Source organism: Chaetodon auriga, chromosome 10 (genome assembly GCF_051107435.1).
Source record: "Chaetodon auriga isolate fChaAug3 chromosome 10, fChaAug3.hap1, whole genome shotgun sequence".
In the NCBI taxonomy this organism is placed as follows: Eukaryota; Metazoa; Chordata; class Actinopteri; order Chaetodontiformes; family Chaetodontidae; genus Chaetodon; species Chaetodon auriga.
The window spans coordinates 2,821,751-2,848,502 of NC_135083.1; the positions used below are offsets into that span (position 1 = coordinate 2,821,751).

Consider the following 26,752-nt stretch of genomic DNA (forward strand, 5'->3'; position numbering starts at 1 on the left):
ACTTCCTCCTACAACACACTCAGCACATTTTTTATTTGTGTTTAAATTTCCAAAATAATTTAAAAAAAATATTACTTTAGCCTCGTCATGGTTGAGCCCCCAGCCAGCTCCTTCACGCAGACAACAAGCACATTATAATCTATGATAAGACATGACATCATACAAACATAAAAATGGACTTTTGGACAGATCAAGCAGAAATAAGTGATGTCAGTTTTGGATTTCCATCCTGCTGTTGCACCATCTGAGCTGGAGGGTCAGTTGTAGTTCATTTGTTGTTCTGCAGATGCAGGGGATTAGGGGGTGAGGGCACAATAACAGACTCCAGCCTGCAGGGATTACACTGTGGTGTGTCCTACAGGTTATATTTAGCAGGCTAACAGTCATACTACACAGTGGGGTCATCCTGCTGAGCCGGCCAGGTGCCACTCTGCCCGGTGTTGGTGTCACTGCTGGGATCAGTGCAGAAAATCCACTGAGGTTTCATAACAAAGTGCCAACAGCCAATCAAAGCCACTGTCAGGTAGAGCTGCAGTGACAGCTCAGATAATGCCTCAGCAGCCCTGATATTCCACAGATGCACAGAGGAATTATGCAGACAAGCAGAAGATATTGAGAGAAAAGTAATACCACCTGAATAAAATAAAAAACGAAAGGAAAAGAGAAGAAAATGCATAAAATGAAATCATAATATGGAACCATAGTGTGCCTTTTGTTGCATAATAATGGACTAGGGATCTTTAAATTAAAGACATTAATTTCACTATATGACAATATGATTAAAAGCTATTTTTTTTATCATCCTTCTGTGGATAGACACCAACAACAGAGAGTTACAGTGAATCAACACAATGCACAGGCAAAATGAATACAGACACGAGTTCCCAACTAGCCACCATAACAACACATAAAAACCATAATTAAAACCATTTCACCAGAAAGGGATTTTCCAAACAGACACAGATGAATACAATTTGTAACACACGTCAAATAAGCAGATGAGCTCAGTTAGACTTCTAGAAATTACTGAAGAAAAAAAACAAGCATCCGCATCCTGACTTTCCTATGTGAAAAAGACTAAAAACTTCTACTCTATACTACTACTACTACACATGCTACTTGTATACTACTTACTACAGCAATTATTTAAAAAAACAAGAAGAAGAAGTTTTTTAGGAAGAAGTTGAGCTCAGAATAAAGTGGTTAACAGGCCTTTAAGTCATTTAAATTTAAGGATTCATGTGCGATTTGAAACAATGCTTTATAATTATTAATGCAAGTATTTGTGGTAGCCTATTCTGCCATGTACAGCCAGTATATTTACATTTGTGTAACCGTGTGGTTTGCAGCGTGGCCAACGCCTCCCCGACGGTTGCAAAGCCATACGTCATTACGTATTGCCGTCTGGGCCAATGAGAGCTGAGGAAGGCGTAAAGCTGTCTCGCGCCGGGTAAAAGAGATTTGACAGTTGCAGGTCTCGAGCTGATCCTCCAGTTGACTTCCTCAGTGGGACAGAGACCATGGCGGCGGCTGCTGCCTGCGGCCAGCACAGCGTTGCGATATCGGCCGCCGTTAGCGGCAAAAAACCGCATAGTAACAGGGAACACAGTCGGAGGAACCGGGAGAACTCTCGCCGGAGACAAGCTGCGCTTTTGTTTCTCAGTAACATCTCTCTGGACGGACGGCCAGTCCAGAGTAATTCAGCCGAGAATGAACACAAAGATACCGACTTGGAGGGAGCCGACTCCGGCTCTGCGGCGGCGGCGGCAGCGGCCGGGTTGTGCCCAGGGCTGGGTAACAGCAGCTACGGGACATTCTCCAGCTTAACAGGGTCCGCGAGCTGCGGGAACGTCAATCCCCCCCTGCCACCGAGGACGGGACTCCTCACCGTACCGCCCATCCTCGTCCTGCCGTCGGACACCGGGTTCAACGACGTGGGGAGCGCGGAGGTGCTGCTGGAGTGTCGCAGAGGCTCGTTCCCCTCGCCGGGGAACAGTAACCTGCTCTCGCCGTCCCCGTCCAACACCAGCCTGCTACCGTCGCCGCTGGGACCGCGGAAGTCTTCCACACTGCTGTCAGTTCAGAGCTGCAACTCGGTGTCCTCGGAGCCCCGACAAAGGTGAGAGACACACGGCTGTGTTTTTGTTCTTCTGTCGGCTGAATCCGTGGCCCCTTCAAGCTTCACGGTTAGCTCAGTGTTACCTGAAAGTTTGTGGGAGGAGAATGTCGTCACTTGTCCACAGGTATGCTGTAGCTGGACTGTGTGGTCTAGATCAGAGTATTCACACTGTACACAAGCTGAGGGACGGCCTGACACCGGATTTGAAGCTTTATTAAGCCCTTGGTTCCCTTTCGGGTTTGTGGTGTGGTCACAGTGAAATTCAGGGTCATTTTGTCGCTGGTGTGTCACTGGTCGTGATGCAACGTTTCTCTGTTTCTGCTTCCTCCCTGCCTGGAGGTGAGACTGAACTCAGACCGTTTGCTGCAGGCATGTAAATGAACTGAGTCACGTCTTACAGCCCACACAGGCTCAGGTGACTGCTCCTCAGAACAGCATCTTAAAATTACATGACTAATGCCACTTGACATTGGGAGGCGGTGGTGTGGGTTACATAAAGTGCAGGAGCACCTCCATTTCTTAGCAGCTACAAGACAATTTCAGATGTTCAAGTCAGCCTTTTGTTGAAGGTGACTGTGCTGCCTGCTGTCCTCGCTTTAGCAGAGAGGGATTGAACATGGAACCAGTGTATAAAAGACTAGATTGTGTCCACGGGTTTGGAAATCTGTTGGGACTGAGGGCTCGGTCAGATTCGTCTGGTCTTGTTTGCTTATGCTGAAGAGATGTCTCATTTAATCTTGATTTCATTGTGTACTTAGGTAACAAAGTCCAACCAACAGTTATTTTCATGTTTAATTAACATAGCCATTTTCTGATTAATCTTATTTTAGTCTATAAAATGGCAGAAAAGGAGAAAATCTTCTTTCCCAAGACGACGTCTTCACATTGTTTATGTCTGATACGCAGTCCAAAACTCGAGGATAACCAGTTTACAGTGATGTAGAACATCCTCATATCTGGCAAATCTTCAAATATTTTGCTGAAGCTGTTATTCATTCTAATGCATTTAAGAACTTAAACATATGTTTCAATGAAAGGTTTTGTCAGATACTGTGTTTATAGTCTTCAAAACATTTGGTATCAGTACCAATACTTTTTCAATACCTGCACATCCCTCTCTAAAGTTATTGTATATACAATAAATACAGCATTAGTGTTAATATTTATATCAATTATTTTTGGACTGAACAGTATCTGCAGGTCGAGGGTTTGAATCCCCTCTTATGAAAGGGTAAATCTTATGAAATTACAAATATCTACAGAAGTCCAACCACGGGTTTATTCTCAGGTTGTGTTTGCAGTCTAATTGGAAACATATTTTTAAGAGTTGTAGCTGGTGGCTTTGTAGAGGGGAAGCGAATCGGGGTGGGACGGTTAAAACCACGAGCAGACAACACGAAGTCAAGCTGTTTTCTGTGGCACAGTAACCCAGAAGCATTTTCATCTGGGTTTTTATTCCTGTTACGTAGGATTAGTTTGGATTGTCTGTGCTGAGAGAGGGACAAATTCAGAAATACAGACAGACGTGTTGAGGACAGACAGACGCAGCAGAAAAAGAGTAAGACATGAATTTTCTTACTTGACTGTCTGAATGTGCTCTTATAAGGAAGTGAGGGACAGAGTGTGTGTGTGTGCAGCTCACTCATGCTGTGCTTGAGTGAGTGCTGATGGATGGATCAGCCTCGTCACCGTGTTGGCAGCATATCAGACCCAGAGAATGTCAGCCCTGCAGCGATAAACACAGCTTAACCTATTTACACCTAACAACAGGCTGGGAAATTACCAGCGGATAAGAGCTCATCAGTCAGACTGCTGCACCAGCCACCAGCCGTCATCCACAGCCCCCGCTGAGCGAGCCTTGGTGTTGTTTGTGTGCTGTGATGCTGCACGTAGAGAATTTCATTATGCTTCATGCCAACGTGGTTGTTGTTGTCAGTGTTTGTACTGAGGATTGTAATTTACACACCAGGTATTAGTTTGTGACGAGTCGACTTTGCGATGACGAACTTTTGTTTTGTCCGAAACCCAAATATATGCATGATATTCAATTTACAGGGATGTAAAAGTGAGAAAAGCAGCAATTCATCACATTTTAGGATGTGCAGCCATTTGCTGTTTCTAGCTTCTCTAATGTGATGATTTGCTGCTTTCCTTTGTTATAAATAACAGAAAACTGAATATGTTTCACCTTTGGACTGTTGGCTGGACAAAACATACCATTCTAACACATAAACCTGGGCAGTGGGAAGTTATAAAGGATGTTTTTCACTATTTTCTGACATTTTACAGACAGAATGATTGATCAGTTTGCCTAAAAAATATCGCCAGATTGATCGGTATCGAACTATCTTTAGTTGCAGCCTTAATTTCTGATATACTTCCTCAGGTGAAAGGTCCTCTCTAGAGCCAGAGTTTGGTTTGTCCATTCTGGGCTACTGTAGAAACATGGCGGTGCAGCGTGCTGGATGATTATACACTCATGAAAACATACTTCTGAGTATTATATTCCATATTTTGCCCATAGATCCCTCTAAATCCCACACACTGGTCTTTCATTGATGTTGAATTACTTGAGTGAAACTGATTTGAGACGTTTTGTCTAAATCTGCTCCTGTAGCTGCTGAACACATTAATATTGAGTTTCCTGCGCTGGCTCGGACCGAAGCAGCCTCCTCCTCACCCACCATGCCTCCTGGTGTGATGAAGTTGGCCGTCGTCAGATACGATCATCAGTCAGGCTCTGTTTAGCCTCTCTGTCTGTAACGAGGCTCAGTGTGTGAATCCTGCCAGCCAACTAACCAACCAGCCAACTGCTTCATTAGCCTGCTCATGAACACACACACACACACACACACACACACACACACACTGACACATATCAGCAGTTTAGCTGTCTAACAGACGCTGTCGTGTACAGTGAGTGAGGACGCTTGGCTGGGAATGTCCACGCTTTGGCTGCTGAAGGGATTGAACTTCTGCACGAGCGTCAGCGTCGTCACCTCAGCCGAGCGAATCTGCGTGTTTTAGTGTGACATGTCGGTGCGTTTTAAAGTGGGAGCAGAGCAGCGAAGTTAGCATCATTTCCCAGGTTTCTTACTTTACAAGGAGCTTGATGGTGTTATGTAATGGTTTCATGCGTGAGGGAAGTGCTGGAGAAAGAAACGAGAGAATTCACAGTTCAGGAGGCCGACAGGATGTTTCTGCTGTTGTAACGTGTCTGATTGGAGAATTTGGGGCAATGAGATGTATCTACTAAACTCAACGTTAAACATTCATGAGTACAACAGCCTCGAGCACTCACACATGTTTATACTGCACTCAGAGTGACAGCGCAGTGACGTAATGCATTTCCCAAACCTGAACAGTCATACACATTCCATGCCTAAACTTAATCCTTACTCTGGATTTGGCCTAAACCTGACTCACAGTTCTTAGAAAAGCTCAGAGAGAAAGGTGGGATGTGAATGTCCTCTCTCTGAGCGACTGGTCTGTACAAACACAAACGTCCTATGGCAGAGACACAGTGCAGAGACAGAGCAGGGTCGCTGAGAGGTTTTGAGGGTGTGTGTTGTGAGTGTGTGTTGTGAGTGTGTGTTAGCCTACCCACAATCTGTGATGGTGAGGCGGCATTAGAAAAGAGATGATTGAGCTTTTTTTACAGTGGGTGTTTGGAGCAACCTGTCAGTGTGAGTTTGGTTTGCTGCCAGTTATATCATGTGTGTGTTACTGTGTGTGTGTGTGTGTTGTATGGAGACTAAGACTGTTGGGGATGTGTGACTCAAACCTTTTCTCCCACGACACACATTCAGATACGTCGGTTCAGGGTCGCTGCTGATACCAGGTACTGACCTGTTCGCTGAAAATCTCTTCGCTTCACATGGAACGATTTGGAAGCTTTTTTTATGTAAGATAACAGAAGACCGTGCTGCGGCTCTAAAGGCTGAGTTAGCGCCCTGTTGTGACTGAATAAATGCAGCTGATAACGGAAACGCCGCGGTGTAATCTGACATTGACTGAAACTCAAGGTGAAGTGAACCAGTGATGTCACGGCTGCTCTTTTTTTTTCTAGAGACCTTCGTTACCCCCTGTTTTTGAACAGGTGCTTAAATTAGTTTGATTATAGTTTGTGAGCAGGTCAGACTGTTCAGTATGGTTGGAGGTTTGGGTATGTTATGCTAGCAGTGGCTAATGTAGCTGTGAGCTGCCAGCCTCAAGCAGAGATGAGGAGTGGTCTACAGAGGCCTGGCAAGTTCACTTCTTTCTAACTCCACTGACTCAAGTGACATCACTTGAGGCAGCTCCTTCTGGAGCCACAGAGAGCTTTATGACTTTTTTCACGTGTGCAGAGGTACTCCTCAAAAACCTGTAAACAGACTTTGACATGTGAAATCAGCACACTTGCAGTTCACAGGTCCAGTGTTTAGGGTTTAGTGACATCTAGGAGTGAGGTTGCAGACTGTAAACAACTGAATACACCTCACCTGGCCCTGCCCTATGGTGGCTGCCAAAAACATGAAGCCAGTGTTTGGTTTGTCTGTTCTGGGCTTCTGTAGAAACATGGCGGACTCTCCCTCTGCAGACGGAAAGAGCTCATTCTAAGGTACTGAAAACACAGTGATTTCTGCCCATAGATCCCCCTAAATCCTGTATGCTGGACCTTTAACCAACAACTCCACCATCATTTCATTTTTGTTTTATTTCATCATACCAGTCTGTGGATTGTCACATTTTCTCGTGCTGCTGGCCGTGCAGTGCCATGTTTCTCCTGCTTCAGTGTGTTTGTGTTTGATTTGTTCCACTGAAAATGACAAATGCATTCAGTGATTCACTGCGGTGTTTTGTTGGTGACGTCCAAACTCTCAGACTATCATAGTTTTCATAGTAATTTGTTCTGTATTGGAAAGTAGTTCATCATACTCAGCCTCCTGTCTGTGTCTTCATTTTTCACTTGCAGATTCAGGTTTGTGCTCAGCCCGACTGCATTCACACTCTAATTAAGATGTGAGGTCAAGTCCTCAGTAATCAACCTGTGTGTCAGCGTTGCAGAAGTAATGGCTCCTCTGAGCAGTGTCGGCTGTATTGAGCTTTATTCAGCCGCAGTGTGAACGCAGTCTGTGTGACCAAACCAACCGTGACACCGAGGATTCCCCATGATGACTTGGCTCAGGTTGTTTCCGCTGCACGCTGCTATTCTCAGTTAGTTAACAGGATCTCCGCTGTCACAGATAAACCTTCCACTGGTACCGTTTCTGTCAAATGACAGAAGGTAAATCTATGAATAGACTATTTGGATTGTGCAAAAATGCCAAATATCTATACATTATTATGTATATCATCGTACATTGAATATGAAGCAACTGCTGGACAGTCAAAATGAGGAAATGAATAAATAATCAAGAGATAATTGGAGTGTTTAAGATTAGAGCATGTGCATTGGTAGCATTGATTATAGCATTAATTACAGAAGGTATTTAGTGGCCGTGCAAAGCTTGACTTGACTAGTGTTAACGTACTTACTGTAGTGTTTTGCACAGTGTTAGATAGCAGAGGTGGACCACCTCATGTCGTAGCATCAACAGGTAATGTGCTGTCATGAAATAAAACGTAACCCTTCACTGAAATGAGGACGGGCCTATTTGACACGGCAGAGGAGGTGCATTGTGCAGCTCTATTATGATTTTTCGTGTCTTCATGAAAAAACAGACTGACGGTTGTTTGTGTCAGTCTCAGGCTAATCTGTGACTGACGCATCAGGTCAGTTGCAGTGCCAGGGGAAACCTACCTGTCAGCCAGGTGAGGACACTCAGGTCAGTTTGGCTGAACCTCCTCCTGGACGGGTCAGGAGTTTCCTCAATGACCTCATGGAGTCCGTGACGTAGGGCGCCTAATGAGGGTTTTCCCTGGTTTAAATCAGGACTCGGTGTTTTTCCTGACGACATCAGGCCCAGAAAACTCCCTGAGCTCATTTAGTTAATTTACAACATCTGCTGGATGTTTTTCAGGTTTTCTGCATCAAGGCTCATCGAAGATTCTCAAAAGTGTTTTATTGCCGGACAGAGTCACAGTCGGAGGAAAATATTGCGTGAATATATCGTCACTGGTTGTTGAGTTGATGATGGCAGGCTGGAAAATATTAACTATCGCTCGACCCTTCTCAGCATGAGGCTCTGCTCACATGAGCACAGATTTACTGGTGCTGTGATGATGATCAGCTGACTGCCCGGCCTGTGTAAGCGTACACATACACGGAGCAGAGGTGAAGTGGAGATGACCTTTTTCAACTTAATGGCAACTCGTTACGTTACTACAAGAGCATGAGAGCTTCCCATCAGGAGTTAAGTACTGATGTAATCCATATAAAACCAAAGATGGACGGACAACAACCCCAAACGTCCACCCAGCCTGAAACTGGCGGCGTTTTAACTCAACTGATGCTAAAAACCCTGAGCTTCAAAATGTGTAGCTTATGCACTCGAGCCCACAGGGAGGCACAACTCTTACAAACATTAGTCAGCTACCAAGTTTAAGAGGGGCCCTTTAACCACCAGATAATAAGGTTATATTTGGGGGGGGCCCCGGCAGCTTCAGGGCCAAGATGCCGACCATGAACTGCCGTGTCCACGGTTCAAACCCTGTCATTTCCCGACAGGATGTGATGGAAAAAACACGTGTACAGTAGCTGGTTTCTCTGGAAAGTCTTCGGCTCTCTTTGTTCTTTATGTGTGTGTGTTTTCTCATGGCGTCCCTGCCCAAAAGTAAACAGTAAACACAGTAAACAAACAAGACTTTTAGGTTTAGTTTGGTTGTTCAAACTCACACTGTCCATCCGTCTGTCTGTCTGTCTGTCTGTCTGTCTCTGTCTTCTTCTGTCTGTCTTTGGACTTTTTTTTTCCTTCTCATCACCTTCACTCTTCTTCACTCTTCTTCATCAGCGTCACAGACGGATACACGATATCCTGAAGGCTGGTGCTGATCATTCAGGTGACTAAAGCTGCTGAAATACTGCATTAATATTTATTAGCAAAGTTTTAGCATTTTCATTCCACATTCCGACCGTCATGACACAATCAAGTTACGACTGTGAGCGTTCCCGCTGTGACAGCACCTGTCCTACCTGTCTGATTAGGCCCAGGAAGCTACACCTCATGCTCATGTATAAGCAGATACACACACACACACACACACACACACATACACACACACCAAACCTGACTGAATGTTAGCTGGAGCACTGAGCTGCTTTGTTCCCGAAACTTCACGCTGAATTCGTTGCCTGAAGCAGAAAACTTATCAGATTCAGCAGGAGCACTGATTAGACACACCCTCTGGACTAACACACACACACACACACACACACACACACACACACACACACACACACACACACTGAGCCCAAACAGGAGATGTAATCTGCCTGACATCATCTGTATGTCTTGTGTGTGTGTGTGTGTGTGTGTGTGTGTGTGTGTGTGTGTGTGTGTGTGTGTGTGTCTAAACATGCATGCCTCTCCAGTGAAAGCACAGCTGAACCTCACTCCCTCCACACCCTGAGCACACACACACGGTTTCAGTCAGTGACTTTCCTTCAGAGCATGTCCTCACTAATGTGGAGAATCAGAAGACGCTCTTCACCTTCAGCGTGACGTATCTGCACAAACCTTTCCAGGTTATTTTGTAAACTCACACTGAGAAAGACTGAAGGCGTCTGTTGCGTCACTCGGGGGGGCTGTGAGCGCTGACAGTGGTTCAGACAGACATGGCTGTGTGCTCCGTGTGGGCTCGTTGTGTTATCAGCCGTCAAACAGTGCAGGTGTGTGCTGGCAGACTCCACATGCTCAAACGATCATATGTGATGTTACTGAGCTTTTTGTTCCCTGAAACGAAATGTTTGCTCGTGATGAAGGCCAGACAGCATCAGTGACCCTGTGTGTGAAGGCTGACAGTCATACTGTGTTTAAAGCCGTAATCTGTTCACGCTGCAGGACGAGCTCGATAGTTTACTCATTCGACTCACTGGAAGGATGTCAAGAAGCCTTTTTGATGCTAATGTGGTTTAAATGTGTCACCGCAGTCTTCCTGTGACTTCTCGTGTGTGTGTGTGTGTGTGCGTACTTGTACAGCTATCTTTGTGAGAACCAACTTGAATTTTAGACAGCGGGACCATTTGCAATCCTGACTTTCAGAGAGGCCTTCAAAGGACTGTTTAAGGGGTTAACACAAGTTTTGGGTAAGGGGCGAGTGGCCTGGTCTGAGGACAGATGCTCATCACCGCACTCCTCCCACACCCACACAGTCTTATCAGTCCCGTCCACGATCACAGGAGTCTGTCAACATGCCCAATGGCTGATAAAGGGACAGTCCGCTTCTCATTATCATTATCATTATCTATTCATACATTGTGTTTACATAAACTCTGATAATTCCATTAGAACCAGATTAATTCAGATGGTCTGTCATATAAACACCTTAACCAGGTTACATCATTTTAGGATTATAATGAGAGTGAGGGCAACCACGTCGGCAGAGCTGGATTATACGCGTTAATCTATCAAAGATACTCTGGGTGTGTGCAGTAACACACAGTGAACTCAGCAATCAAAGCCACACATTTTCTGCTCACAGTTAGAGCTGCTGACACCCCGTGAAATCTGTTTTAACTTTTCCCATTGTGTGTTATTTCTTCATTCATAAGTGGGTCTGACGGAGGCGACTCTCATGTTCCTCCATGTTTACCATGTGTGACCAGAAACAGACGTAGCTTTTTCACCTCTGCATACAGCCGATGTGGTTGAGCTTCGACAGGAGTGTGTGTGTGACACCGAAACAAAGCAACATAGCTTTTTTCTCGTCATTCAGTTTAAGAGCTGATAGAAATTGCATCTACATTTTGGCACTTTGCACAATATTTCATTAAAGTTGATTTTATTTTAATGATCAAATTCTGCATTTCTGTCCATGTTTTCTGCATCGTGGAAAGCACAGGGCACTTGGCTGCCCCCTTCTTGTCTGCTTTTGAACTGGATCCTCCAGTGTAAATGACTCTTTGGTTGTTTCGGGTTTTCATGAAGAAAGAATTTTTATGAAGAGGACGGAGAGAAGGAGGCTTGAGAAGTGAAGGATTTCTTTGAGTAAATCAGACAGGAGGAGAAGCAGGAGGAGTCTGTTAATCTGGTGATGTAAGACACACAACAGGCCTGCTGTGTGTGTGTGTGTGTGTGTGTGTGTGTGTGTGTGTGTGTGTGTGTGTGTGTGTGTGTGTGTGTCTTGCTTAGTCAGAGGTTCATGTAGTGTAATCTGTGGAACGTCCAGCAGCCGTCCGTCAATGTCAGAGGTGTGGACAGACTGTCCTTATACACTGCGGCCTGCTGTGTGTGTCTGGTGTGTGTGTGTGTGTGTGTGCGTGTGTCTGGTGTGTGTGTGTGTGTGTGTGTGGATGAGGATTTGGACAACAGAACATTTAATCTATGGTTGGTGATTGGTCAATGACAAAGTGTGTACGTGTGTGCCAGAGATTTAGTATGGGGGTATTTAAGTAAAGCTGTGTGTGTGTGTGTGTGTGTGTGTGTGTGTGTGTGTGTGTGTGTGTGTGTGTGTGAGCGAGAGATTTGCAAGCCTCTGTGATCTCACACAGAAAGAGGTGCAGAGGCAGAGAAATTTACAGTTTCAAGAGACTTAACTTCTCTTTGGTTTCCAGCAGCGGTCTTATCTCAGTGCTTTGTTCCTGTTTTCAGAAACCGAGAACAAGAATGATGCTCAAACTGTGTAAATTGTGGGACTGATAGATTAGACTTTCAGATTTGACTGTCAATTTCTACTGTGAATGGAAATTAAGAAGAAAGAGAAAAACATGGAGCAGCAGATGGCTGGAAACCATCAGTATGGTCTCTGTTCTGCAGTGAAGTTCAGCTTTATGTCGCAAAAGTCTCAAGACTAAAGTTAAAACAAGTGCACTGCAGTTTCTAACGACTAAAATTTTTGACATACCAAAAAATCCAACAGGTCGTCTGACAGACTGATTGTTGATCATTCAGGTAATTGATCAAGCGTCATGACCTCCCTCAAACTGCACATCAAATGACGGCTCATCTGTCTGTAAAATTACTTCATACTTCACTCTTCAGTCAGGAGGATTTGAGCGGACGGAAACAGTGTTTTTGGATCCGCATAAAACAGTCAAACACTGAAAGTTTGCAACTGACGCAACAGACTGAGTTCAGTGGTGTCTGAATACGAGCACAGAGAGAGAAGTCTAAAACAAAAAGCATGGACGACCGTAAGAATCAATACTGACTCTGTCCCCAGAGATCTGCAGACGCCGATTAAGTCAGTGTGTGTTGATGTAAGCCAGTGGTGTGTGTGTGTGTGTGTGTGTGTGTGTGTGTGCAGGCTATTTTGAGCTAAACCGCTCTGCCTCTGATCAGTGCAAGCTGTATGTGAGGAGGAGGCAGCTGTCAGCTCGTCCATCAAGATACAACAACAGCAAATATCATTGATCCCCGGGGGCGAATCAGGACACAGCAGGACAGAGACGGCGGAGACGTGTTCAGTTCGGTGTTCAGTGCAGCCCCACAGGCAGGGTGTAGAGACCAACGCAGTCAGCCAGTAGGAATCTGTCTTCATCTGCATCTTGAATTGATTTAAAGACTATGATGGCAATTCTTTTGTTACTGTTTATCACTGCATTCAGTCTGACGTCAGCAAAGAAATTCAGTTTAATAATCTCCTTTTAAAAAGTGTGCGAGGTGAAAGTTTGGAAGAAACGGGAGCGTAGCTGTTTAAGACTTACGATCATCGAGGGATGATTTCTGGAATCGAATCAGCACAGGAGGACGTCGATGACATCACCTACAGTGCTGTCCTTACGTCCCTTCCCAGGAGACTTAACATTCACACTTGGCCTCATTTGACAACTCCAGCGACTTTCTTTCACACTTGGCCTCATGCGACTCCAAAGGCTTTAACGACTGCTGTGACACAGTCAGGAGCTCTGACGACCAAAACAGTATCAGTGACCACGATAATGACCCCACAGAGGTTAAATACCTGGGACTCACCACCGTCATCCAAACCAAAGGGGCCCTTTGGATGAGATGCAAATCTTTTTCAAGTTTCTGCAGCCAAGGCCAGTTGCCCTTGATTCAGCCCTCCTGAGGCAGAAGAAGACAAATAGTTTTTTATGTGTCAAACAATGAGGAGGAAGCACAAAAATGGAAAATTCTGTAGAACTGAACTCACACTCATTATTATCCCTTATTTAAGGCACATTTTGTATGGTAAAAACAGAAAAACCTGAAGTGGAAGCTAACAGCTAACAGCTAAATATTTAGAAGGATCTAGAAATATTGGCACATTAGATAGTATCACATATACTAACAGTTTATGCGTGTTTGATGTGTGTGATCAGTCACTTTTGTCTGTGGAAATAAATAACAGAATGTCAGAGTTACAGTCGAGACAGATGGAATAAAGAGGCTGAGAATATGACAGAGCGAAATGAGGATTCATGTGAAGAAAGAAAATATAACCAGAGACGGAAAATTCAGCAAGTGAACAGAGAAAAAAGTTCTAATGAAGAAAGAGACATGAATGAAAGCTGAGATCAGGCCAGAGAAGTACAGACTAACAAGCATCCAACAGAAATTGTCTTTATACTATTTTAAGCGTACAGTGTTGTGACAGCGTGTTTGCACTGGTTTATTTTAAGCTAAAATGACAGCAGCTATTAATAGTGTGACTTTGGTGTTGTTCATGACTCAAACTGGACAAAATGACTGTGCGGCCCAGACAGATCCATCACTGCAGTCCCCAAAAACAGCCCATTAACTGCTTCTCTGCCCTGACCTGCAGAATCTCTGCTTCCTGTGTGATTTAATGGAGCTGTGGTGTTTGAAGGTCATTTCAGGCTGAATTTCACATCAAACTGCTGTTCTGACACATACAGTCGGTGCTCTATAATCTGTAAACAAAGACTGATAATCAGGGGCAAAGGAAGTACTCAGATTACTTACTTAACTAAGCCTTCAAAATGCTACTTTAATAAAATTACCAGCATCACAAAGTACTCAAAGTACCAAAAGTAAAGGTACATCTGATAATTATATAGGAGGGAAAAATGTAAAATATTTGCCTCCAAAATACATTGAAGAAGTATAAAGTAGCAAAAAATGGGATTACTTTAGTAAAATACAAGTACCTTGATTTGAAAGATAAGAACAGCATGCTGACATAAATATGTTCAGTCGTTGTGAAATGGAGTTCTGTTTTAGCTTTTTGGACTTCATGGCAGGATGTTGTGGTGTTCAGAGAAAGCTTCAGGTGTGGGTGGAGACGCTGAGAGGCGTCCTCCATGATCAGGCACCACAGACTCCTCAGCAGGCCACTGAAGGCCCTCCGGCTCCCGTCTCACTGCAGCAGCGGCTTTCATTCATTATTTATGTATTCATGTATTCATGCATTCATTCTTTTATTTGTTCTTGCACAGCAGCAGTCTGAAGTTCTTATCTGCTTCAACATGAAGTTTCTGTGGTAAAGAGCATCGAGCTGAACGTGGCTGCGGTGGAGGAAAGCTTTCTGTTCTGCTTTGGCTGCTTGGCCTTTAGTTTAATGTCACAGAGCTAAAAATATTTACAGAATAATGTCACATACTCAGAAAATCTTCCCCAGCCTACATGTAGATAACGTGTACAGTTTGTTTTTGGCTGAACGTCCTTTTTCAAAATGGTATCTAGGAAATGATCTGGGGGGTGATAGATGGACTCGTGCTTCAGCGGTCACTGGTTCAGACTCCCCCTCGTCTCAGCAGAACGTGACAGTGAAGTTCATGCAGCTCACTCGAACCCTCAGGATGTTGGTGAACATGCAGCCAGCATGTATCTTTATCTAAACACTCATCATCATCCTCAGCAGCGAGGGAAACTGCTAACTGGATTTTTCCGTTCCCATGAAGGGAAACTTTCCACAACATCCCACAGAGATGTAGCCGGCTGGTTCTCATGGAAATGCGCCACTGGTCAGACTGTTGTGATAATGAGTCTGCAGATCCACAGCTCAGATACTGGGACAGATTTAGACAGACTGGGAGAGAACTGGAGTCAGCTATCGCGCTCTCACCCAGATGATGTTGATGTTTATGACCACAGCGTTTTCCTCCGACGTCTCCAAGCAAAGAAAATGATTTAAAGATAGCTAACAGGGATGTTTATTGTGGCGGTGTGCTGTTAAACGTCAGCCACACTCCTGACTTTATGATCATAATCGTGTGCAGGATTAGTTTGTGGTCCATTCAAGCAAGTTGTTAAATCATAATTGTTATTTATAGTTGGCAATTATGAGATGAGTTGGCCACAGAGTCAGTCATTACTGCGGCGTTGAATAACACTGCTCAGTATCCTGCCATGTTACCTGATGAGCAGGGCGGCGTGTCACACCTTACAGGCCGAGGTGAGTCTGCAGCATTCAGGCACCGTCACCGTCGTCCATCAGGGGCATCGTCCAATGGGCTCTTTCCATTCCCACACTATAGTAACGTTCCACAGCATTCCGGAATGCTGCAGAATGATGGTTCCCGTGGAAAAGGAATGCTGAGATGATTCCATCACGTGACTGTGGTTACAGTAGATACTAAAGTTAGATTCATTAGGAATGGACTGTTTGGTTTAATGATACGCTAAATAATAATAATAAGTGACAGCCGAGACTGTTGAAGTCTGATATTCTTCCTATTAATCTTTATTTAATCGAGAGGAAGCTTTAAAATCTGCACTTCAAATCTATATTTCAATACTGAGGCACTGCTGGCACCGTCTGCGTGGTGTTTGTGGTGTATATCTGAAGGATGTAGTGTTTGAACTGATGCTGCGCTCTGTTTCCATTAGCATGTTAGCTCCTGCTGCAAAACACCTCAAAGTCATCACAGTCCGGCAGACTTCACTGCATGTCCACATGCTGATGTGATCAATACCAATTTCACTTCCAGTAAGAACTATCCATAAAGATAAATCTCAACACTGACCGTCATGTCCACGTGTATCCGAGCGAACGCCTCCTCCCACAGCGGCCGGGTTCGTCAAAGATCGACCCGAGTGTGGAGTGAAAGCTCTCCTTTCCAACGTGCTGCAGGAGTCTGGTGCAGTACGCCTGAAAAAAGCAGCAGGCAGCTGCTCAGGAATCTCTAAGCAGGAAGAAAAGACTGAAATGGAAAGCAGATTCTCAGCCACCCTTTACTGCTGCTGCATTAGAAATGTCTGGAGTCGTGAAAGCGCCACTAACATGTCGTCATGTGAATGCATTGGATTGTTACGTTCATTCAAACAGCTGAATGGTACTAAACTGAAGGTGTGTCATGCGTAGCTGTTTAAAAGAGATAAATACAATTGGGTGGAGTTTCCTTTATAAATACTTGTCGTACTTAAACAGCAGATTCAGTGAGAAATGTGTGAATTGTGTTTTTGGGTGGAATGTTAAAGGACCAGGAGGGTAAAACATCCTGTTAAAGCCAGAAACTCAACGTGACCGAAGGAGGAGACTTCACACTACCCAGATGTTACTGCTGCATCACACACACACACACATACACACACACAAGCTAACTCTCATCCCTCAATCATACGCTTCACTACCTTATGAAGAGTACTGACAGTAAAAAGTGTGTGTGTGATTGTGTGTGTGTGTGTGTGTGTGTGTGTGTCAGATAGTGAGCAGCAGTGATAAAAGTGGTTTAAACTCCATGTGTTGTCGAATCAGCAGGTCAGGCATAAATAAACAGTGACAGATGCTCTGTGTGTGTGTGTGTGTGTGTGTGTGTGTGTGTGTGTGTGTGTGTGTGTGTGTGTGCATGCCTGTGTCCTGTGTATTGTATGCGTGTGTGTTCATTTATGTGTGTGTAGTTGTGTAACAGTCCTGTGTCTCTGCAGAAGGCCTTGATGTTCTGGTTCTCTGGGGTTTCAGCTCCAGTCTGCTTTGGCTGTGTGTGTGTGTGTGTGTGTGTGTGTGTGTGTGTGTGTGTGTGTGTGTGTGTGTGTGTGTGTATTTGTGCTTGCTACATATTGAGGACCAGAACAAGTTGTTAACTACAAAGTGAGGACATTTTGGCAGGTCTTCACAATTTTAAAGGGCTGTATGAAGACTTCGATTTGTGGGTTAGGTTAGAATTAGGTTTGGGTTTGGGTGATGGTTCAGGTTAGGGTAAGATGGTAGGAAATGTGGGTCGATGAGGGTCCTCCCAAGTATTGAAGTACTGCGTGCATGCGTGTGTGTGTGTGTGTGTAAAATGGTCTGAACATTATATGTCATATTGTCCTTTGTAATATGTTGATTCTAGTATCAATACTTTGATATGAGACTGGATATTGTGTGGTTTTATAACATATAATGTATAAAATGAAATGTATAAAATTAGATATGACTATCATAAGTAAACTGTTCAATGTAGGCAGTTTTCTTTCTGCTTGTGCAGTGTAACGCGGGTTTATGCCCATTGCTGATGGACTCGTATCGATGGATGAAGGGATGATTGATGGTTGTTTTTCCTGCACTGAAGGCTTTTTTAACCAGCATACTATCTGAGCTGAGATGTCCTAAAAATAATCTCTAGGATCTGCACCCTGCTGTGCGTTTAGAGCTGTTTGTGGTGGAGCGACGTGTGCGCCCGCTGAGCCCCATTAATCAGCTGCAGTGACGAGTGAATTTTAATGCTTTAGTTCAGACCAGTTTGCTGCCTCTTCTTCGTGGATCTGACAGCCTCCATCTCTCTGCTCCAGAGGAATTACCAGTCAACTGACGACTTCTGCAAGTACATTTTAAGACTTTTATTGAACATCACTCGACAGCATTAGCAGTAGGCCAACTTAACCCTAACTGTCTCTGATTGGACACTGTGTGACCCCTGACCTCTGAAGCGTGATGACACATGTACATCATGCATAACTTATATCGCACCATGATATTGTTGCACCAAGCACAGACACACAGACTTTTACCTACTGCTGCCCCCCCAGCACTCAGGTCGGCTACCAGTAACCATGATTGGTTGACATGAAAATAGAAATGATTTCCCACCCTAGTGCAGAGTTACAAGAATGGAAAGTACATAAATCAGTCAATAACTAACAGCAGCATGAGGACTTTATATCTCTGAAAATCTAATTTTACTAAAAAAAAAGTTCAATAAAGTCTGTTTATTTTTCTTCTGTTTCGGTTTATTAAAATATGGCTGAAGGTGAAGCTTTGACTGGCTTTGTGGAAGACGCTGTATGACCTGGCTGGGACAGATATGAATGTGTGACTGAAGCGCTGCATGCTTTGGCTCTCAGATGAAAGGGGGTGTGGGTCTTCCTGCAGGGTGGTGAAAGAGTGACACCGTCATTGTTTTTGAAAGAAAAAAACATTAAAAATACGGAAAAAGAAAATGTTTTTGATTAGAGGCAAATCTGTGTGAGTGGCTCACAGAAATGGTTTGTTGTACATGGAAACGGCATGAGAGAAACGTCCGTGATGTCGGTGCATGTTTGCACGTAGTTTGTGCTGAAGGGCTTTGTGGACACGGTGCCCTGAGATTATGCATGAGCCCTATATAGAAATGTGAGAGTAGATTAAATGCTCTCTGTGCAAAATATGCAGTTTTACTTTGTGTGTGTGTGTATATGTGTATGTGTGTGTGTGTGTGTGTGTGTGTGTGTGTGTGTGAGAGTGTGTCGGCACATGTGTAGGTGACTCTGTGCTGTAATGTCAGTAATGTTACGTAACGGCTGTGATGTCAGTGAGCTGAGCTCCTTGCCCTGGTTTCATGTCGAAGCCTGTTTTAATCCACAAGGTTGACACAGCAACACAACCTGGCTCATAACCTGACCTTCAGCAGACAGCCGCAGGGAAACACGTGCACACACACACACACGCACACACACACACACACACACACACACACACACGAGGGGTGGGCAGCATGACCTAGAATTTTTACCACAGTATTCTTTTGTTTTTTATGGCAATAGCGTTGTATCACCTCTCTATTAGCAGTGTAATGGAATATATCTTAAGAAAGAAAATGTGCTTATTAGCTTCAAATGAAAATGAGGTGTAGGCCCATATCCACCGTTCACACACACACACACACACACACACACACACACACACACACTTCAGTATCTTGTCCATGGATACTTCAACATGGAGACCACAGGGGCCAGGGACTGAACCACTGATCTTCTGTGAGTGCAGCAGACAGTGTACCTCAGGACATGTCCATCAAGTGCAGGTACATGTCGTAGCAGCAGACACACATACCGACGCAGCAGAGGAGGCTTTCCTGTACCAACACAACCAGCTGAGCTTGTGTTGCAGTTCGAACTGTGGAGATAACGTTAGCTCTGGCTATGAGAGACGACACAAAGACCAACGTTTCCCACATCCAGCCTGCTACTCTGGTTATTTAAGTGACTTCAAATGAGGCTTAATGTTCACTCAGTTTCTCTGAACTGTCTCTTATTATACGCCAACATTGCTCCAACATGCCACACGCCACATTAGCTGCAGAATGCTAGCTCCCAATTTAACTGGCTAACCATATTAAAATTATTTTTAATATGCTGAAACATTTATCATGGAAATGAGGGTGTTGAAAAGTCCATGTGATGGCAGATTGTGACACCGGTGACAGTGATGAAACCAGTATAACACACACACACTCACACACACACACACACACAGATCAGCAGTTCTGGCATCTTAAATCAGCAGGGTATTTGTAATTTGCATAGTAATTAAGTATGTTTTATTTCATTTTATTTGTGTGAGTGTGTGCGTGTGTTTTACTCTAACAGAGAACAAACGTGTCCTCTGGCGTCCTTGTTCATGAGTGACTGAAAAGAGAGCGATGCCATCCGTTAATCTGTGTTTCTGTCTGTCTGTCTCTCTCTGTAGGACTCGTAATCTCTCTGGTGGGTCTCCCAGACCTCGACACACCAAGAAGATCCACTTCATCAAAAACATGAAACAGTACGACACGAGAGGAAGCAGGTGGGACACGAACACACACACTGTAATATAACACATTTACAGACATGAATTTATTATTTGTTTACAGATTTTTTAGCAAGTTTTATGAGTCTCGTGTTTAAGAGTGTTCTAGTTTTCACCTGACCACAAAACATATTTCCCCTCTGGGACAATAAAGTTAAAAGTAAAAGTGGAAAGTAGCACATATCACATTGTTCCACTGCTCGAGCCAGATCTTTGTCCAGGTGTAGACTGTTGGTCGGCGTGTTGATCCCTGCTGTCCACAGCGTGTAGAGTTACAGAACAACATGTAAACACAGCAAGGCCAGGACAGGACAGGGGGACGTTTGGAAACTATGAGGTTAAGAAACGGCCGCTGTTGGAAGTAACGGCACCTTTTTGAAATTCACCCCGTGTCATCAGGGGTAACCACTCCTGCTCAGGCTCCTGACGACAGTCGGAGGGTTGTGTGAAAGTACAGGGAGCTGGAATCATTGGTATTTGCTATCAGGTCTTATTTTAGCTGTTCTGAGAGCTGTATTTTCTGCAAGTCATTCCACTGTTGTCCACTGAAACGGACTGACGCTAACCTCCCCTGTGGAGTCTTTATGTGCTGAAGACATCCAACTGAAAAATCCACTAAAATGTGTAAAATTTATCCTGAAATAGTACGTGCTTTATTTACAGTCACTTAGATTAATGCTTTTCTTGGGTGTCTGATCAGATTTTCTACTCTTCCTCGGACTCAGACCTGCAGAGGCGTGCAGCCTTTTCTCTGAGCTGCTGGTTTGTCTTTTGCATCCTGGACAGTCTCATTCTCTTCAGTTCTTCCTCTATTGTGTTCTATGTTTGTCCTTCCTCGCAGGGCGCATTAATCAGACCTCTGGGTCAAAGGAGCACAGGACTAATCAGATAATAATAGACTGATGGCTGATTGTTTCAGAATAGATCCGGTTAAGGGCAGCAGAGCTGTTGTTTGTTCAGTCAAGTCGCCGTGTCGTCACAGCAGCTTGTACAAGTGAATGTTGGAGCTCTGCTGCCTCAGAACGGCTGCTGTTCAAACCCCCTTCGGATCACCAGTGAAAAGTCTGAATCTGCATGTCAATAAGTAAAAGCAGTACAGAAGGAGACTGTTGATTGTTGTCCATGAGTGCAGGCAATGCAGCAAACTTTTCATCGTGCACTTTCACTTAGACTGTGAACATGCCTGTAAAACACTGAATCTAAAATCCTGTGTACTGCCGACGTGTCAGCTGATGGGACAGAACTTCCTCGGTAGGCTAATAGTTAAAAAAAGACAGCTAAGCGCAAACATCCTGTGTGATGCTGAACTTCCCCAGAAAACGATAACAGCTTAAAGTCGCTGTCAGTCGCTCTGCTGGCCCTGACTGAATTATCTGGCCTTTCAGTGTTTTCTGCGTGGATGCAGAGTTTATTATAAAGAGATGTTTCCACAGTCATCTCTGGAGGCCTGACTCTTTATTTGGTTTTCTTTGGCCATTCTTAGCATAGCTCAGTCTGTTACAGCCCCTGGGTCGGGGGTCCACTCCCCAGAGGGGTTGGCCTGGTGTTTTTCTTTAAGGTGATCATGGAATAATGTGCCCCCAGTGTTATGAAATGTGTGGTAATAACTGGCTGTGTGGAGGGACACGGTCCTTGTAGTCACGTTTCCAGCAGGCCTGTTGTGATGCTGTTTCCACCGAACTCCCTGGTGACTTCCTGCTCTTCACTTTCCCATGCATCATAGGGAGCAGGCTGTGTGTGTGTGTGTGTGTGTGTGTGTGTGTGTGTGTGTGTGTGTGTGTGTGTGTGTGTGTGTGTGTGTGTGTATTTGTGAGTGTGCGTGTCTTGGGATGGATCGAGGAGGAGCCGCAGGGGCCAGAAAAGGACAGTCAGTGTTTCACAGATGACAAATTTTAGCGATGTGCTCAAATTAAAGTAGTAATGATTTATTTACTCTGAAATCTTGCAGTTACATTTATTTTCAGTTTTCCAGCAGACATGTTTAACACCACAGCGCTTCATTTATTTCCCTTTTTGTCTCCTCGACCCAGGTGGATCCTCATTAAAAAATGTGCTGTATGTTTGACCAGGATCATGTCACGGCTGTAAAAATAACCATAAGTATTATTTCAATCAATTTCAGAATCACTGTGCCTTTTATAGAAAAAGAGACTAACGATATCCACGTCTGTAGAATGAAGTGTGAGGCAGAGCCGTGCTTTGAGCTAAATGCTAGTCTCAGCATGCGAACAAGTGCACGACGATAAGAAGAGCAGATACTCGGCAGCTTGACCACACTGACACACCCCTCCTCAGCAGGTTTTAAGATGAGGGTTTGCTCCTTTTTTATTTGCTCATATTTCTTAATCCAGGTTACGTAACAACTAGATTTACTGCTAACTGTGCCAGTGTTCTGATGAACTGCAGAGCCGCTCGCTGTCTTCAGCTGATTTAGCTGAATTTGAAACTGGGAGCGTTGTCTCCTGTCCGACAGACTCAGGATTGACTGGATGTTACTTTTGTGGTCGACCTCAGCTCTCTGGAGCTCCGTCTGCGGCCGCGATGTTTTAACGCTGTCAGAGAAGCACAGGGTCAATGAATGGAGGTCCCCTCGTGGCTGTGCACAGGGCCAGTGTGTATATAAGAAACTGATTCATCGGCACACGATAAACTCAGGCATAAGTGTGTTTGTGTTTTCACACACTGTGAATCATCCTCCAGTCTCTTTGGTTCCTGAGCCCAAGTTAATGACTGTAAACACTTTCCTCTGAGACACAAACCAGTCTGAGCTCCACAGGGGTTTCTACTCCAGAGGATCCGCAGTGGAAAACACACAAACACACCATCTATGTTCGACTGAAACCTCGTTACAGCACGTCGCCGTGAAGAAGCGTCTCTGAATGTGTTGCCATGTGTCCCACCAGGTGAAAAAGGCCAAGCAGGAACAAACCACTGTGACCAGAACTCATCAGTTCAGCTCAGTTCAGATTTTTACTGTCCCACAAGAGCAACACGATTAAAGTGTAGATGTTATACATGCAATAAAAACACGAAGTTTATTTGTTATAACGGAAAAATCAAACCACAGTGTGATTATTTATGGAATATTCATTATTCCGTCAACCGATGGAGCAGACCGCTGCTTCTGAAACGACCTGCTTCAGCCTCCAGACTGTGGACGTCACAGCTCCGGGATGAAGGTGCCGCTGACGTCAGGGTTAAACTCTGAGCTCTGCTGGTTCTCAGGAGGCTGCAGCATTTATTTTCTGATAAAGTGTAGCTGAACATTCACTGCTGAATTCACCTGAGGCTGCTCTGACTGCTAACACAGCTGACTCACCTGATCGTACAGTCAGGTTTATTGTTGGATTTAAGGGGGGGCAGCCTGCATGAAGGAATGAATCAATCGAACCAATCGATGCAGCTAAAATTAAGTTTGTTTGGTTACTTTTTGACTGTTTTCTGTGTGTTTTGTTGGCTTTAAATGTCCGGTCAGGAAGGCTGCTGCTCGCCAGTGATTGACAGGTCTGTTCCTGTTTCTGCTCCGAGTCGACAGGACAGATGTTCTAACAACAAAACACTAATGTGTGTTCGTTTGGGTTTCAGGATCGTGCTGATCTGTGCGAAGAGATCTCTGTGTGCTGCCTTCTCTGTTCTGCCCTACGGAGAAAGCTTCTACCTCAGGTACAAACACACATACACACACACACACACACACACACACACACACACACCTGCACACACACCTCCACCACCTTTAGCATCAGTGTCAGGCAGGATGAAAGAGAGTTTAGCAGAAGACGCAGAGCTGGACCCAGAAAGAAGGGGGAGAGGATGTGAATTTCTCACCAGGAGACAAAGAAAAAGGAGAGAGTAAGGAGGTGCTTATGGAGGAGGAGGAGGAGGAGGAGGAGGAGGAGGAGTAAAGGGAGGAAGAGTTGTTTGCCAGGACCACCTCCTGACTAACAACAAACAAGGAGGAGCAGAGGAAAGGGATGATTTTCCCATGTACTTCAGAGCCCCCTGATTTGACCTGGGGACACACACACACACACACACACACACTGATAATCACACATTAACTTCCCCATAGATACACACTCAGGTCTTTGTAGACACATTTATAAATAAACACAAAGCAGAATGTACACTTATCTTTTCCTCCTGTTCTCTCTGACTGGAACACACACACACACACACACACACACACACACACACACACACACACACACACACACACACAGAGACTGGATGAACACACGGATCAAAATGAAGAGTAACAGTTATGTAAATTTATCCTAATCTCTTTCTCTCTATCACGTTCACACACACACACGTTAATCTGCAGCAGCCCTTGTGCATGCTTATCGTCACGTCACACTCACAGCGCGCACACACACACACACACACACACACACACGCACACACGCACACACACATTGTATGAGGGAGCAGTACACAAGGAAAAATAGTCTGTTATGTACACACACATTATTATAAACACACACAAAATTTGCTCCATCTGTTTATGTTTCATTGTGCACACACACGCATGTACACGCACACGCACACACACACACATTAAAAAAAACACCATACAGTATGAATACACAAACTAGACAAACATTGGTTGGTCGTCTTCTCGTCCTGCAGAGCTCATGCACCACACTTCTGCTTTTATCTTTTAGTTCACGCTGTGGTGTGTGTGTGTGTGTGTGTGTGTGTGTGTGTGTGTGTGTGTGTGTGTGTGTGTGTGCGCGCGCGTGTGCGCGCGTGTGCGTCTGTGTGTGTGTGTGAGAGAGAGAGAGACAGAGAGTTCAGCATGTTCAGCAGAACATGTGGCTGCGGCGAGAAGTGACCTTTGACCTTTCACTCACAGGAAAGTCCCTGAATCACGTTGCTTTATCATCACCTTGCAGTGCTGCTGGCAGGAGGATGCAGGGAAGGAATAATATATTGAAGATGGCTTTTTTCTTCCCACTAGACCGGAAGTCTAAAGGTCCAGCAGCAGCCCCCAGAGGCTGCAGAGTACATTACAACCCACGGAGAAAGATTTAGCTGCTTTTTAGAGTTTTTATTTTTTTATGTGTATTCACTCAGTTGAAACCAGATTTTTGTGCACAGTTGCAGACAAAGACTAGACTACACTGATGTTATGAATATTAGATTATTTGTAGGATTAGATTCCAGTTTGTTGGATTGTTTCCAACTTGTATGATCCATTTTCCAATAACTGTGAAGTCCAAAAGTCAAAATTTATTGAATGATGATGTCATAAAATATGGCGACATACATCACCACGTACAATAATAAACAACGTTCGGTACAGCGTATGTTTCGGAGGTGTTGTTGAGCTCTGATCGGTGACCACCTTAACCTCTCCTCTCTCCAGTGACCCCACGTTAAACCACCCCAGGAGGAGGCACTCGTCTGGTAACATCTCCACCACCCTGGAGATGCTGCCGGGGCTGGAGGGCTTTCATCTGGAGACCTACAGCAGGGTAGATACACACCCAACCCCTGACGCACATTCAGACACACACACGCACATGCTGTTATGATGTGGACCACTTTCATTTGTTCACATCTTATAAATTCATCTGCTCCCTTCGTCTCTCTCTCTCCGTCCCAGTCGGTGTCGTACGCCCAGTTCCTGTACCCCACGAACGCCCTGGTGAGGCAGAAGCCGTCGTCTACCAGCGACCTGATGCTGCAGATTCCCGTGTCCAGAAGCACACACAGCATGGCGGGAAGGAGCTGCCCACCCAGCAGGCTGAACAGCACCGTGGGGCTGGACCTGGGTAATACACACACACACACACACACACACACACACACTGTACCTCATACAGGAAGTAGAGGCAAAGGTGTCATCGTGGCTGCAGAGAGAGAAGGAATGAAGAAGAGGAATGCAGGAGAGGAAGATCAGGGCGGAGTTGAGACCAGAGTTGCTGCAGCTGTGCTGGAGTGTTGTTCTCTTTATATTTTAAACATGTGTGTATACTGTACACATGCAAATACACACTGTGTCTCTTGTGTCTGCTTTTGATAAACACACACACACCCACAGCGACAGAGCCCCGTATTAGCCTCTAAGCCTCTCTCTCTAATCCAGAACCTTTCATTAAGACAACACAGCTGTGTGCGTGTGCGTGTTTCAGAGTTACAGAACATCTGTGCGTGTGTGTGTTCGCGCGCACGCTGATGGCAGGTTTGTATTTTTAGCCTCTTTGTGACGAATCTCTTCAGCCTCTCAGAGCAGCTGTATTTACACGTTAGCCGGCTAGCTCGTCACAAACACACGCAGCCAACCGTTTGGTTGTGTTCAGAGTGATGAGGATGGCATCTTCATCATGACGCAGGAGTTCTGAAGCAAAGGTGAAGCAGCCGCTGTGTGGGAGCTATTTTTATTTCACTTCTACGTGTGTTAACTACAAGCTGAAATGAAGGGACAGATGGCGACGTCTGTCGCTGAGCCAGGCTAGCAGTTTCCCCCCGTGTCTCAATAAGGCATCACTGACACAACGCTGGTGACCGTCTGTATGTGAGGAAGCAGAAAGTGTGTTTCTGAGTGATCCTTCTGCACGACGTGTGTCACAAGAAGAAGGATATATTCCTCCAAATCCAATCCGGGGACCT

At 44.8% G+C, this 26,752-nt stretch overlaps 1 protein-coding gene across 1 annotated transcript in view; it reads left to right on the plus strand.

Annotated features, from left to right (window-relative positions):
- Positions 1-1,483: 1,483 nt before the first annotated feature.
- The window catches only part of cables2b (Cdk5 and Abl enzyme substrate 2b), a 32,015-nt gene continuing 6,746 nt past the window's right edge, over positions 1,484-26,752 (plus strand). Inside the window, exons 1-5 of the mRNA XM_076741450.1 lie at positions 1,484-2,119; positions 20,036-20,131; positions 23,720-23,797; positions 25,506-25,614; positions 25,746-25,914. Of these exons, the coding sequence (XP_076597565.1) occupies positions 1,521-2,119; positions 20,036-20,131; positions 23,720-23,797; positions 25,506-25,614; positions 25,746-25,914 (1,051 nt within the window). The 5' untranslated portion in view covers positions 1,484-1,520. The remainder of the gene's footprint in view (positions 2,120-20,035; positions 20,132-23,719; positions 23,798-25,505; positions 25,615-25,745; positions 25,915-26,752) is intronic.